This window comes from Aphelocoma coerulescens, chromosome 3 (genome assembly GCF_041296385.1).
Source record: "Aphelocoma coerulescens isolate FSJ_1873_10779 chromosome 3, UR_Acoe_1.0, whole genome shotgun sequence".
NCBI lineage: Eukaryota > Metazoa > Chordata > Aves > Passeriformes > Corvidae > Aphelocoma > Aphelocoma coerulescens.
In genome coordinates, this window is record NC_091016.1 from 57,357,824 (window position 1) to 57,373,253 (window position 15,430).

Genomic DNA, 15,430 nt, shown 5'->3' on the forward strand with positions numbered 1-15,430 from the left:
CACAGGATGGCTCATGGCCATGTCCTTGCTTGGGTGCAAGGCTGACACTGGGTCACTGCCCTACTGGGGGATTTTGCCTGACCATGCATTCTCTGCGTATCTGCTTTTGCTGATTTTGTAACACACCAAGGGAAATGAAGTCCTTGAGTGAAAGTGGACATGAAAAGGCGATCACATCCACTTACTGACAGACCCAACAGGACTTCTCTCAAGCAGAAGCTGGACCAAGGCCAGGGGAATTCCACAGATATTCGCAGATCAGAAAAATGAAATTAGCTGTTTGGCACCAGGCATCCCTCTCATTCTCCATTAGTTCTGTCAAAATGGAATCTAAGTTTTGCATCTGGAAAAGGCTGCAGGCACATTGCTGCAAATCCTCCTCAGACACTCTCCAACCCCTGCCTAGCCCTTTGCAAGGAGGGAGAGAAAGTCAAGGTCCACAATCCAAACATCTGCCATTCACGAGCACCTCATTTGTCCACACTCTGCTGCACTGATGAGAAAAGGAGCATTTTATCAGTTTTACATTCCAGTATGCCAGTCAGGAGAATCCACCGTGTCCCCAACACCCCTTTAGATCCCAAGTTCCTGATGATTTGTCTGTCGTCTTAAAAAGCTGCTTGCTGCAAGTGTTTTGGTTTTTCATTATTTAAACATGCTAGTTTTTTTGTAAATTACCATTTATAAGATACTGCCTGGCCGCCCACGACAAGTCTTTTGCTTGAGCAGTTGCTTGTGAAGTTGAAGCCTGAGACTACAATTAGATGAAAAGCTACTACTTTCAGCATAAAACTATTCATGTGGACAGTCAGCTGCATCCCATGTAACTAAATCCTAAAAAAACTGGTTGTATTACTTTCTTTTTTCTCATTTGCTGTCAAGCCCACCCTGTTAGAACAGGACCAAGGTTTTATAGGACCAAGATGACTGTGGAGGGCAGAAGCAAGGACAACTTCCCTCTCCCTTGTCTAGAGCTCTACTTAGCAATGCTGGAATGCAAAACATCTGATAGTCCTGCACTGTTATGATTAATATTCCTACCTGCCTTTCCAGCAGAATGATATTTTTTGCTATTTCTACTTACACAAGAAACCAAAGGAAAATACTTAGGGAAATAGTACTCTCAACTAAACTTCTGGCTTAGATCTGTATCAGAGACCACAGAACTTCCATCAGCCTTGAGCAATTCTATTTATTTTGGTTAAAATCCATTAAACCTCACATTAAACCTCACTTTAAAATCCACACGTTGTGTTGACTTTAATTCATTAGCATCAGGGCCCTTTTTTACCAAAGACTAATTCTAGAAGGTTGAGCAAATGTACTGTTGGCATGTTCTCAAGCACGCTATACGATCTTTTCAGAAAATAGTTTTAAAGGTTAGTTTCATTAAAGTACACCTTTCATCCTTCTGAACAAAAACTTAAAAATGAAACAGAGGACAGCCTGGGCTTACAGGAACAGTGGCTGGAGTAAGAAACATCCCTAGCCTGCATTTCCAGAGCTCTTGTCTAGACAAAGCAGGCATCAGAGCGATAGGTATTTTCTGTGGAGCAGTCTGCTGCCTCAGGTAACTGCCCTCCACATGTGCCCATAAAACTTGTTTGAGGTGTACCAGAAAATTCACATCACCTACATGCTACACAGTGCTCTGAAGAAACTCGATGATCTGAGAAAGTACCTGATTGAGTGCAGACTCCTTAAGCTACACTATTAAATCCAGTGTTTCCCAAAGGTGACTGATTTACTTGTATGGTTTCCGGATTTAAGGGGCTCTAGGCAGGGCACCTATCCTGTACCCAGAAACTGTTGGTGCATATTAAACTTGTCCAATACACTACTAAAATCAGCAACTAGGATCTGAATATTCTGGAGAAACTGAGATATTCATAAACTGTATCCAATCCCCAGGGAACACATTAGAGGGAAAGCAAACAGTGGCTTAGCACCAGCTCGTCCAGCTTCCCTTGAGGTCCAAGGTCAGAACAGCACAGAATCTCAAATACTGATAAAAAAGGAAGGGGGAGGTTTTAAAAATTAGTAATGTTAATATCCTGTAGAGTAAGCCCACTGAATTTAAACTAGGGATTCCTCCATCAAGTCACCTACATCTGATTTAAAACAATCTCAGCTTGTAGAGGAATTTTGTTCTCCCACCTTTAAAGCCATTTCTTAGCAGTCCTATTTCCTTCCTGTTTCCTCCTTCATCCAAAGCCAATGCCATCAAGAGGATGGGCGCAGGACAAGGCCCTGAGGTCCTGGCAGAAGCTCTGACCCAGCAGTTGGAGGAAAGGATGGATGGCAGGTGTTGCACGGCCCAGGGATCGCCAACCCTTCTGCACTGTGGGTGCCACAGAGAGCGACTGCCACAGAGCCTTGGGAGTCCTGGTGCAGAAGTGCAAGTTGGTGAAATGCTTTTTACAAATCTCTCATTTTGGAAGAAAATGTGTGCAGTAAGCTTAACAAGCAGGATTTGTAGCTTATGTTTCAAGCCTTTAGTTGTTTGCCTTAGGGCTCAAGAAAGAAGCTTCCTTCACAGGTAGCTTTTTTTGCCTACTTTGTACCTGAATTTATGTGATCATTTGCATACATTTTCTTTTCAAATTCCTGCCGGCTACTAAATACTGTGATTTTGGTTTTATACACTTTGCTCGTAAAAATCTTCAAAACAGTTTTGCAACCATTTATGAGCCAAGTCTGAAAAATGCAACTTGGAAGAAAGTACAAAGCACAAAATACACAGGAAAGAAGCTGTAAAACCTTTTCCTGCCTGGAATGGCAGGTTTTGAATTCATGAGGGACTTTTCCTTCCATGGTAACTTCAGTTCACTTGTTCTGTGTGTAATGTAACAGGTAAGAGGCATATCACAGCCTATCTGAAGGCATTCTGCTCCTGAAATACACAAGCATAGCAGAGGAGAGCATCTGAAAGGAAACTTGGTTATCCAGGGTATGGCTCACACATTCTAGGGGGAATGTGCATATTTTAATTACTTACACATTAAGCTACATCTATCCTCCACACCACAACTTAGTTTAGCAAATTATACTCATTGAATTAATCCCTTCTAATTAAAAATTCATGAACCTCTTCACAATTTCTGCCACAAGAGCTGTGTCCATTTGAATCATAAATTTAAGCACTCCTCTGCAGATCCCATGACAGGATTAATCTCACTGTGCAGACAGAAAGTGTGCAACGTGAGACCCAGATGAGTGCTGGGAAAATTCAGTGACATAACCAGTAAAAAGGAGAGGACTAAAATGCTCATAAATCTATAAATAATTTTATGAACCCATTTCAGCAGGTGTAAATAAGCAGAAAATTCTGTGAGAAAATTCTGCCAGTCTTTTCCCCAAAGTTTTCTCTCTTTGCTCTGAACATGCATTGCATGTTCTAGTCTAGCTTCTCAAATGGTTAAACAAAGCTGTATCTGAAAGACAGAAGAGCACTGAAGGCTTGTAAGAGTTTGGTTTATTTTGAAAGCAGTGAATCTGCCTGGAGTCCCCCACCACACTCTACATTTCAGCCTCTGCAGAGGTGCTAGGGAAGACACGGGGAAACCCCTGTAAAGAGACAGCACAGGTATTCAGGTGTGTAACAGAAATTGCCTACAAGTCACTAGATATGAGGCGCAGGTCAGAATAAAGAAATAAAAAAGACCTATTCCTGTGTCAACCACTTCAGCAAGTGTTTCAGGGAACTAACAATTCAGTGCCTTTCTAGTGGTACAAATTAGTTAAAGTGCCATTTTGAGTTTCAAACCACAACCTCTGGACCATCTCCTTAGCTGTTTCAGTGAAGAAAGAAGGTTTTTCTGCACCATTGCTCCTTGCACATTAGAGCCTGAGCTGACACATGCTAAATGATAATATCCTGCAGCAGCAGCAAAACTCTGGATCAAGGAAATGAGTTATGCAGGAGGGATGGTTAAAAAAAAAAAAAAAAAAAGACATTTCAAACAATAAGTACTTTTATGCATGAAACAATAATCCAAGTGTCCCAATGCCTCATACAGAAGCGCAGACATAGGTAAACGCTTAGCTTAACTACTGATGAAATGCAGCTTCAGAGAGAACACACTGTTGGAACTCTCACATGTCTGCTTTAGTATTGGAGAGGGAAGACAAATCCTGCCTCTCAGCTTGACGCAAACACCAGAACCTATCGAACCTAACACATCTAGGGGCAAACACCGGACCCTCTCTCTTCCCTTTGCCAACAATAAAAGCAGAAGGGTTTTTTTCACCCATCTCAAATACACTGCAGTCAACAAAAAGGCTGGGAGCCACAGGGCCGAAAAACATTCCACAATGATTTTGAAAAACATAATTCATTAGCAATTACAGAGAAACTGCAGTTTTTGTAAAGCCCTGTAACAACAAAAAGTGAGGCAGTGCTAACACATAAATTTACTTGTAATAAACAGAAGCAGAGTCCAGCAAAATTATGGCACAAACACAAAAAAGCCTCAATAGAAATGGGCTTCAGAGAAAGGAAAATCGATATGCGAACAGAGCATTCTGCAGAAGGGAAATCAAATACCTTCTGATCAATTTTCCAAACAAGATGAAGCAAGCCCAGAACTATGGCAGCTATCTTTGTGCTAAAAACATATTAATATAAAGGCCAATATGTGATTGAGACACAGCAGGTCTTTGATTGATGCATTTTACACTCGTTACTCAAATGGTACAATACCAAAGTGTTCTTGTGAACTGCCTCTGCACTAAAGCTCTATAAAAAGGATGATAAGACCTGCCATCTTTGCCTAAAAATCCTTACATTTGTCAGCTGACTTTTATTGTCCAGATAAGGCCAAAAAGAACTTTTGTGAAATAATTTTGGAAAACACAGTGAAAGACATGGGTTTCCACGATCCTCCATGGGAGGACTTTAAGATAGAGAAAGTGGTTTTGGCATCAGGAAGAGCTGTAATGTTTCAGAGGAATGAAAAAGCCCCAAACAAACCACATCAAGAATGGTTAAATGGGAAGCCAAAGAGGACTCAGGATGTGACACAGACAAGGGAGGCACGAGGTGATGCCCAACTGGATACTGCCCAAATGGGGCCCTTCTTGTTCGAGAGCTGACAATGGGCCTGGGGAACAGCCACCACTTCCCCCAGTGAGAGGGTTTTATCCTGCGGGAAAAGCACAACAAAAGGAAGAGAGAAAAGAAATGAATACACAAGCAAGCAAACAACAGTTTGTTATAGGGTACTTTGGGGTAGGAACAGTCTGGTCAGCCAAGTACAGATTCCTTGCCCAGGTGCTGGCCCTTTGGCAAGGACGGCTAATGGCAGCACTTTGAGGTACTTTGGCCACAGTCACCTCCTGAACAAACAACCTCAATTAATGAGGAAAGCAGCACCTCTGTGAGCCACACATCCCTATCACCACCACCCTGCAGCCTGCTTTCTGTAACTGTGGGGTTAGGAATTTCGAGTGGTTTTGAAGTGAAGCACTCACTGATAAGATAAGAAAACAACCACGAGCATCTCCTTGCCATGAAAGCCATGGCTGAATATGGCAAATACCTTTCTGAATACCAATAGTCCTGATTTGTTTTTATGTGCTCTTCAAGTTCAGGACACCTACTCCTACGGATCAGTGATGTTCTCCATTTCCCTCTGAAAACACTTTTCAGATCTTACCAATTCTTCATTTTCATGTACACAAAAATGTACTGTATTTCTATTATTTGCCATTTTCTCAATTTCTCTTCAGTATTTCCAAGAACAACAAAAGATGTATTTTTTTTCTGAAAAGCAGCAAGGAAAGAGAAGGGGAAGCTCAGACTTTGACCAATGCCTCCAGGAAAACTTCTACAGCCATGCTATAAATCCTTTCAGACACACCATGGAAACAGAGGATAACACAGGTCCACAGTCATATTTGTATTGATACTACACTTGTGTACCTACATGCCAATATCCATGTCTCGAGCACATGGAACTTCAGATGATCTATACCCCAAATGAACAGAAGCTTGTGTGCTGGATGAATCGATACGCTCAAGGCTCAGGGATTCTTGTAAAATGTGTTGTTACTGTAACACTGATGACTTTTTACAAGTATATACCCCTTCACATCATCACTGTGATAGCTAACATTTAAAAACTGTATGTTGTTTTCACTTTATGTTGCACCAAACAATAATTTACCAAGATCAGAAACCAAGTCGACTTTGAGTTACTAAGGCTTTAAAAACCCTGGTAAAATTGAGGAGGAGGTAAATCAAGAGAAAACACTGCTTATTAAGAGATCTACAAAAGTTCTTTTTTTATTACCACAGACGTATAGAGTATCAGCAATGAAGTCCCCCATTTCAGGGGGGAAAAAAGCCAAAATTTTGCTTGAATTTTTGGGAAAAGCAGTGATTTGCTTTACTTTGTTCAAAAAAATACAGATTTTTTAAAAATTATAAAGGTTATGCAGTGGAAAGCAAAGGATATTTTAGTTTCAAACTTCCCCACACCTTTTAATTTTTTGTTTCTGATTTATGACAAACTGAAAGGCATTCTGAGTCAGAAACTTCCATCATACATTCACTGCAATACTCAGTAGAATTAGACAGTTCTCTCCATTTTTTTTTTTTTTTTACTTGAGACACCTCACATTGCAGAGACTCAAACCCAAACCCAAATACATATGAAAAAGATTCAACTCCTTCTGTCAGGTTCTTTAGCTGTAGAAGGTAAACCCAAAATTCAGAACTCAACAGCATTGTGGGCAGTGGAAGAAATCTGGCTCTACCCTTTGTTTCTACAGCTGCTGGTCTTTGGGCTGCCTGTGGCTGCTATCAGGTTGTGCTCTTCAGAGCTCCTGACTTTCTCTTGGCTTCAAAAGCCTCTATAAAAACCTGCACGTCCATGTTTCCAGTTTTAAAAAGTCTGTACGTATAGATGTGCATATACCTGCTCCATGGGTTTTTTTCAAACATGAAATGGAACCTTTCAGAGCACGATTAAAGCCCTTACTTAATTCAACAAAATCGATTTAAGACTTTCTCACACCCAGCACAGAATTTCTGAAAGTTTTAGTGCTATTGCTCAGGGAATGGATTTAACTTTGAACTTTTTAGAGAAGTGAAAGAATCCAGTAAAAACAAAAAAAACCCCAAACCACAAGCAACACAAAACCCCTCGAAAAACACAGAAAAAAATCCCAAACCAACCCCACCAGGAAAAAGAGGCAACAGAACCATGTAACAGAGAGTTGAGCTGAGTCAGGACCTGAGCCACATTATCCCTGGCAAGCAGTCTTATCATGAGGCTGTGCCCACATGCACATTTACCGGCTTTCTCATATTTCCATGAAGAAATTCAAACAGCCTACTGTTGCATCTTTTTGTGCAAAAATAATTACATCAAAATTATAAACATTTGGGCAAAAGAGATTCTTGCTTTCCAACTGACAGTAACACTGTACCTCTTTTTTTCCTCTTTCAGAGGTTAAAAAGGCAGACATCCTGAACTCAGGTCTTTGCTGGCAGTAAGCCTTGCAGCCCAAGCTTTCAAGCCATCCATTCTCTGTGATTTAGGGTGGGTAGGCTCACTCTGCTGATTTGCACTATCACTTTAATTTTCTAAATTCAGTTCAGTTCCCCCTTAGTGATTTCTATGTTCATTATCTCATGAGAGGACCACAGTCAAAAAGCTGCAACAACATGAGATATGCTGTGTATTTCAGGACTTATAAACATGGAGGGCTGGTGGGGTCTGACCCCCATTTCAGCCACTTTGGCAATGGAAACAGCAGGAATACAAATGACGAACAGCTTTGAAAAAAAACTTCTGTCAGACAAACTTGTGTCAGCATACTGGGAACTAACTCTATAATAACATTTCTTTATTACAATGTACTCACTCAGGAGAAACAGTTTATTTCAGGATCGTTTTTAAGAAGGCACTTGAAGCAGGAGAGAAACTGGTCATACTGGGAAAGGTTTTATTATAGATACACATTTTTAAAATACGACTTTTACAACCATTTAAAGAAACAGAATAAATGTTTAACTTGAAATCAAACTGGTTCTGTTTCATAGGTTGATATGTGAAACTGAACACCTGAAAATTAAGACTGATAGCATGAATTCATTCCCTAGAGGTGGCACTGCACTTCTTGCTCTCAACCTGCATAAACACACTCCAGAGATGTGAGGGGATAAGAAGAGAGAGAAAAAGGTTGACAGTTCGATGCTAACTTCAAAGGCTCCTACAATATGAGAGGAAAAATTAATTTCTTGAACAAAAGAACTGAAAACAAATTAATCACATTAATGCAAAAAAAGGACTAGACCACAAGTTGCTAGTCTGTACTTATACATTCTTCCTGCTATAAAACCTACCTTTAATAAGAGAACTTTTAAATTAGCTGTTCTCTCTTTACTTTTGAAATTGAAGCCTACATTTGACGGATTCTTTGGGCCAGAACCTTACTTTAATATTCATCACTGGTCATCACATGATGATTATTACAGAACTAAATTTCAAATCAACTCTGATGCATTTTTTAGGCTCAAAGTCAACATGGAAGATTGTTCCCATCAGAGGGAAAAAAGTAGTATTGAATGCCATTAGACTATCTGGCACAATTTGGTTATTTACACAGAAGATTCACAACATCCCTATTTGAGATTATTAAGAAGTAATTATTGCCTTCTACACACTCATGACAAAAATTTCTGTCTAGACAACCATTAATAGAAATATACTTCATTTTCTATTTACATTTAAAGTAAGACTGGGATAGAAATTCATATGCCATAGATGGAGTAAACAGGAACAGCCCCAGCTGGTGGTGCAGCTAATAGGAACCTTGCTCTGTGGGATTATTGCTGCATACTTTGCTTTGCAGGGTAATGGTGGAACAGTGACATCTGAAAGCTCCAACACCACTCAGCACAACTGCTGGTAAGGGGTTAAATTAAAGGCTTCAATCACGCCATTAACAGCTCCCGGTTGGGCCGGGCGCCAGCCCAGCTGCAGAGCTCCAGCCACTTTTTGCAAAGCTCAGCCGTTCTGCTGAAAAGGCACAAGTGGGCTACTGCACATGACCAACAGTTGGGGTAGAAGGTGGGATTTGCCCTGGCACACAGGCCAAACAGAAGAAAAGTACCTAACACAAGTTTCTGTGATGCTTAAATCTAAAGGGCAACAAATCTGAAATCTGAGGATCTATCAAGCAACTGCAAAATGCTCCTTTCTTTGCTCAAAGCAGGAGGAGCAGAGCTTTTCCCCAGAAGAGGTCAGTGGAGGCCAGAACCCTCCCCCGGGGCCACAGCAGCCTCCTGGTAAGATCAGCTTGTGCAGTCCCTGGGCCTGATAGCTGCTCCTTATCCAAGTGCATCACCCCACTTTCAGGCTAGCACAGGATGGTGAGGCACAGTTTTGGTATGGCTTGTTGGGTTGCTACGCAACATGTGGTTATCCCATCACAGGCTGAGTGAGGGTCCTTTCCAAATAAAAGGCCAATTGCTGAATGATGAACAAACTTAGTACCACGAATGTCTGCAGAGAAAAAATAATCATGACACTTATGTGCTGCTTACAGACAAAGCATTTGAACCTCAGCAAAAATCTGTCCTTCAGTCACTAGAGATAACTCAGGCCAGAGGAATCTGCAAAGAAAGCTGCCACCACTGCTCCAAGCAAATCATCTGCAATCATTATCCACAACTATTCACTGGAGAATTAAGAGTGCTGCAGTAAAGCCTTACAAATTATTCTCTCGCGTAACATCTTCTCCTTGCTTATTCCTGAAGTTGCTCCTGAAGCACGAACTACAACAGACTTCTTCCCAGGTTCCACTTGAAACTTCAGCCTTTTTTGCCACCAGACTTTGGGTCACACGTGACTTTAAGATGGATGCACAGAGCTAGCCTTGCAGAAACAAATGAAGCACAAGTGCAGGGCAGTCTTGCACTCCAAGAGCCACCCACAGTTTTTCAGTGACGCTGTGAGTACATGTAGCACATGCACTTCATTCCAGCAAAGCCTGTACAGCTTTGCACTCCCGCATGCACCTTCTATTCCCCCCCCGTCCACTAAGGGCCATGTTTTACTATTAAAGGAGTACTGCAGTCACAGGTAATCAAATTATGGCATTAAAAATGCCAGTATGCTTTGAATTTTTATAACTCGTCTTTCAAACACACATGAAGCAAAACAGAGGCCTCAGCAATGCATACCTACTTTTGTTTGGAGGTCCACTCAAAACCCTGCCCCTCTGCTATTAGCACTATACAGTGAACTTATGCAGGCATTCCAGCAGCACAAGAGTTGGCCATAAGTTACAGGAATGTCCTGACAAACAAGGCAAAACTAGGACATTAAGGGAGTAATGCCTCACCTGTACTGCTTCCAATTCTTCATCATCCCACTGTAGGAGAATGAATGAGTGGCTGTGTGGGGCCTAATTGCCAGCTTGGGTTAAGCCACAACAGTCCATTCTGCTGCCCAACATGGGTCTTGCAGGGTTCAAGATAACAACAACAAACAAGGTTTGACTGGAATGTGCTAGATTGAATTTATAGCTGTAATTGCTGATTAGCTATTAATTGGCAGGTGCTTGTCAGGAGCCTTGCTTGCCTGACTGTACATTAGTCTAGTGCTTGTTAGTGGCTGGTTTTTGCTCTTGCTGCTGCTGTGCTGCTTTATCACCTCACTGTGCTGTGCCTGGGAACATTGTGATAACAGCACTGGCGATGTGCCGGGGCTGGCAGGTGGCCAGGGACTCACTGTGTGTCTGTGCTGCTGGCTGGGACTCTGCTGTGAGCTTCAGTCAAAGGGACCCGACCTGTGGGTGAGTCCAGGTGGGAGTAGGCAGATCTCGAAGCGGCTGTGGCTGTGGTTACGTCAGTGCAGCAGCAGGAACACCTCTGGAGGGACTGAGGCCCAGGGATAGGTCTGTTGCAGCAGGTAGATACTGAAGCATCAGTGGCTGTGGATAAATCCATGCTGGAGCACCTGATAGCATGTGGCCATGGCTAATCCCACAACAGAGTAGGTATTTCCCTGGAAGGACTGCAACCATGGGTAAGGCTATGATGGAGCAGGTTTATCTCTGAAGGGACTGTGGCTAAGGCCACACTGGAGCAGATGCACCTCAAAGCAACTGAGACTGTGGATAGGCCCATGCCATGGCAGCTGTATCCCTAAAGTGACCGTGGCTCAGAGATAAAGGCTCCACTTGGAGCCAGCACAGCCATAAGGGACTGCAGTCCATGGATAAGGCTTAGCCAGGCTAGGAGCAAGGAAAGGAGTTCCACTGAAATGTTCAATGGTCTGGCTCAAAGGGACAAGGGGCAGAGACTGTAATGGCTATAGGTTTACATCATTGTAACCCATAATTTGGGTTGCATATCAGAGGAATGACTACGGCAGGAACCACACAAAGCAGTGGAGGACAAGTCTTACAAAAAGCAGTTCCACAGGCAGCAGCAAACTGATTTGAACTGGCTTTGGTGCCCGATAATTCCACACACCACACCACCTCTCCTGTCCTGAGTAAACACAGTGGACCTTTATGGATGTTTTACAGGGATAGTCCATAGGCCAGGGGAATAATACCTGTGTATTGTATCAAAGGATGAGAAGGTGGTGGCAAATAATGAGGATGTGTTGGATAGTGCGGTACCTGAGAATGACATAAATGGTAATGAATAAAGTGGAGAATGTGCTGGTTTTGGCTGTGGTAGAGTTAATTTTATTCACAGTGGCTAGTATAGGGCTCTGTTTTGGATTTGTGCTGGAGACAGTGTTGATAATTCAGGGACATTTTTCATATTGCTCAGGTGTGCTTACACAGAGTCAAGGCCTTTTCTGAATCTCACCAGCAAGCAGACTGGGAGTGCATAAGAAACTGGAAGGGGACACAGCTGGGACAACTAACCTCAATTTATCCAAGGGATATACCATACCATATGGCATCATGCTCAACATGATGAGCTGGGGGAAGAAGGAGGAAGAGGATGAGGACACTAGGAGTGATGGCATTTGTCTTCTCAAATCACTGTTACACATGATGGAGCCCTGCTTTCCTGGCTGAACATCTGGCTGCCCAGGGGAAGCAGTAAAAGAATTCCTTGTTTGGCTTTGCTTGTGTGCACAGCTTATGCTTTACCTATTAAACTGTCTTTATCTCAACCTATGAGTCTTTTCACTTTTACTCCTCTGATTGGATCGCCCATCTCACCAGGGCAGGGGAGTGAGTGGCCGTGCTGGGCTTAGTTGCCAGCTGGGGTTAAACCACAACACACTGAAGGGCAGCTACAGCAAGCAAGCTCCACATTAGGCTCACTTAAATTAGGGTCAATATAAAGGCCACCTATTACTGTCACGCTGCAGAAACCTGGGGCTTCATCATGACTCCTACTTCATATAACTAGGTCTTCCCAATAATCTTCCCAATAAGTGTGTACCTTGAACAGAAACAGACAAAAACCAACCAACCAAAAACCAGAAGGAAAAATTAAGTATTACGGGCAGTGACATAACAAAGCACAAGACTAGCATGGACAAAGAAAATGCTGACAGCTAGGAAATTTGTAGTAAGAGAAAGACCAAAGAAGACTGTACACTGTAATCCTCAAGGTAAGAAGTGATGAGCCAGACTTCATCCTGGAGATGAATAAAATACCTGGAATAAAATACCATCAGCAAAACCATAAAAAAACCCAACCAACTGCACAAAACCCACAAAGAGAAAGGCAGTAGCAAAGGTACAAAAGAAACATAAACTAAACATCTAGTAAATGAGACCCACAAGTCCAGAAACCTTGGTGCCTCTTAACATTGCAGTATTGCTGTGAGCAATAACAATTCTCGATTGCAATCTAAATCAAATAGCAGTCAAAGCTTTAGACTGAGGAAAAGCCAGTGAAGTCAAACCACTTCAGTTAATAATTTGCAGCTAAGCACTTTCAGTTCTGCTTTGTCACTGCTGCAATCCCAGGGAGCAAGCGCACTGTGAGCTGCCTGCCCACGACAAGCCAAGGGTTTGCTTCGGGGAGGAAGCGTGCTCAATCTTGTCTCCTCTTCCCTCCAGCAAATGTAAATTACGAATGCAAAGCTCCACGAACAAATCACCAAACACCCTGTCTTTGCAAATGTCTTTGTGTAAGCATTATGACTCAGCTTGCTGGTAGGTACTCCAACTAAATTAACTTACCATGGTATGGAAAACCTGAGCGAAGTAAAACTTAAGCTGTACAAACACCTGCAAGAGTTTCTAAATGCCTGGGGTTTTGCAGCGAAGACCTGCTTGTTTGGGCAGGTGCTGCCACTGTTATGGGAGTGTCCATGGTAGAAATTCCTCTGCTCAACCGTCTTCAGCAGGGAAAGCAGTCCAGACTTCTTGGAAACAAATCTGCTCTAACCAGGACAGCAACAAAATGTCTTGACCAAAGGCTTAATTTTTTTTTTCCTGCTCACACTCCTCTTTGTACCTTAAGGTTTTTTTCCAGGTTATGGCCCTAACAGGGTTTAGTTACAACATCTTGAGGCTCTATTAGTGAACAAACCATTTCTTTTTAAGTTTTTATTGTTTCAGATCCAGTTCTAAATACAGACTTCTCAACAATACTGTCTCTTATTCAAGGTTATGTGCAGTCTGTGAATAAGTGAATGCCAATGGATACAGAATGAGTTGTCAATTATGCAAGGTTTTGTTAAAAAACAAGTGAAATAAAAATAGTACATTAGTAAATGTAGCTGAAACTATAGAACAATATCCCATATTCTACACTAGACTTTCACATACACCAACAGGTCCCTCCAATCTAATAAGGATTAGATCAAGTGTACTGCAACGTACTCAGCATGCTACTCAGTTCTATAAAGAAACTATGGGTTTATGCACGTCCACTGACTTTCAAAGCAGAAAGAGACACTGAAATTCATCAGCATCAATTTTTATTCTCTGGCTCATCTGCTCTTCATTTCATTTAATCTATGATAATTCTTATATGTATTTTTTTTAATGTAATATTTCAGAGAAATTGAGGAGTTAGGACAAGGTATTTAAGCACATGGCTGGCAACAGCACTAGTGTGTTTAAACCTTGGCATGTTTTTGCAGGTTTTACAGGATTAAATCCTGATCACACAAGACAGTACCAGCAGTAAGACAAGTTAGTCAATAACACAGGATATCTTCATTTTTCATTGCACAGTATTGCAGTGTCTGTAGAAAACTGCAGCTTTCACATTTTACTGTGCATAAACTGCAGTTTCTATACAACTACCCAAGCCTTTAGAGGACAGACATCTCTTTTTAAATTTGGAAAAAGAGTAAATCACTTGTTGTCCCAGCATACCCAGAGGCCACTCTTTATTAGTGCTTCAGATCACAAAAGGAAAGAAGACAAGAGGGTGGAAACTGGTCACTGCTAATAAAGAGTGGGTGCTGCAGCAATGATAGGGAAGCCTGTTTCATAATTCAACATTCCTTATAAATTCATGGGAATCCCAACACCCAGGTATACCCCTCGTGCACTGAAATTCCACGAAGGCTCCTATGACTGCAACAGTGGATTTAACAGAATTCCTTCAATGTCAAAAATCTACTGGTACTCTGCACTTTTGAAAACAAACTCCAAATCTTAATGAAATTGTAATGCCAAAATATGAATAATTTCTGATTTGAAGCAATGCTTCTTTTTTATGTTTCCCTGTCCTTGACACATACTCAATTCTAGCTTCCTGAAAACAATCCATGGAAAAAGGATATACTATAACAGAGCCTGTTTTCATATAACATATGGCTCTCGCTTTGTCTTTTAAAATGACAAAACTTAAGCTTAAATAAGGTGATAGAATTTATTTAACATGATCTTTATCATTAAACTTTTTAAGCAGTAACTAATTTGCCTCCCAGCTCTCAGCTTGAATCAGACATTATTAATTACATAAACTAAACTCAATTATTAGCTTTTCATATTAACAGTTTTGTTTCCTCACTCCTTCAGTTCCCTTCAGATCTAATGAAGCACCAACTTTTAACAGCACAACGTTTCCAGTTGAATGGATTCTCACAACTCTTCCGCAGCTGCCCCCTCCTTGACAAGGCCTTGAAACATCTACAAGGATTCAAAATGCTGCTGCTGTTGTTTAGGTACTAAAATGTGAGGTTATCTCAGTAGATCACGCCTGCTCCAGTCCCTTTGCTGGCTATGCAAGATATCTGCTGTAAAAACTGTTCTTCATGGCCTCTGCCTGTTTGCCACTAGATTAATCTGTTTTCTTTGTACGTCCTTGGCTTCTCTAGCACTGGCAAATGCTTGTCTTTTACACCATTCCTTTCTATCACTTCAAGTCTCAGTGTTAGAGAACAGAAAGACATTTTGAAGTTTACTGCAAAAAATAAATGTATTAGCTGATCAGAATGAAAAAATGAATGAACTATTTGCTTTACTGTCTTCAAAG

At 41.6% G+C, this 15,430-nt stretch overlaps 1 protein-coding gene across 13 annotated transcripts in view; it reads right to left on the reverse strand.

Moving 5' to 3' along the window:
* Positions 1-15,430, reverse strand: part of SASH1 (SAM and SH3 domain containing 1) — a 535,562-nt gene that overhangs the window by 63,240 nt on the left and 456,892 nt on the right. The window contains exon 1 of one of the 13 annotated variants that reach the window (XM_069010416.1): positions 2,158-2,176. The exons of the other annotated variants lie outside the window; for them this stretch is intronic. Within the exon in view, the coding sequence (XP_068866517.1) occupies positions 2,158-2,169 (12 nt within the window). The 5' untranslated portion in view covers positions 2,170-2,176. Of the gene's footprint in view, positions 1-2,157; positions 2,177-15,430 lie in introns of those variants that run through there. 13 annotated transcript variants of the gene reach the window in all.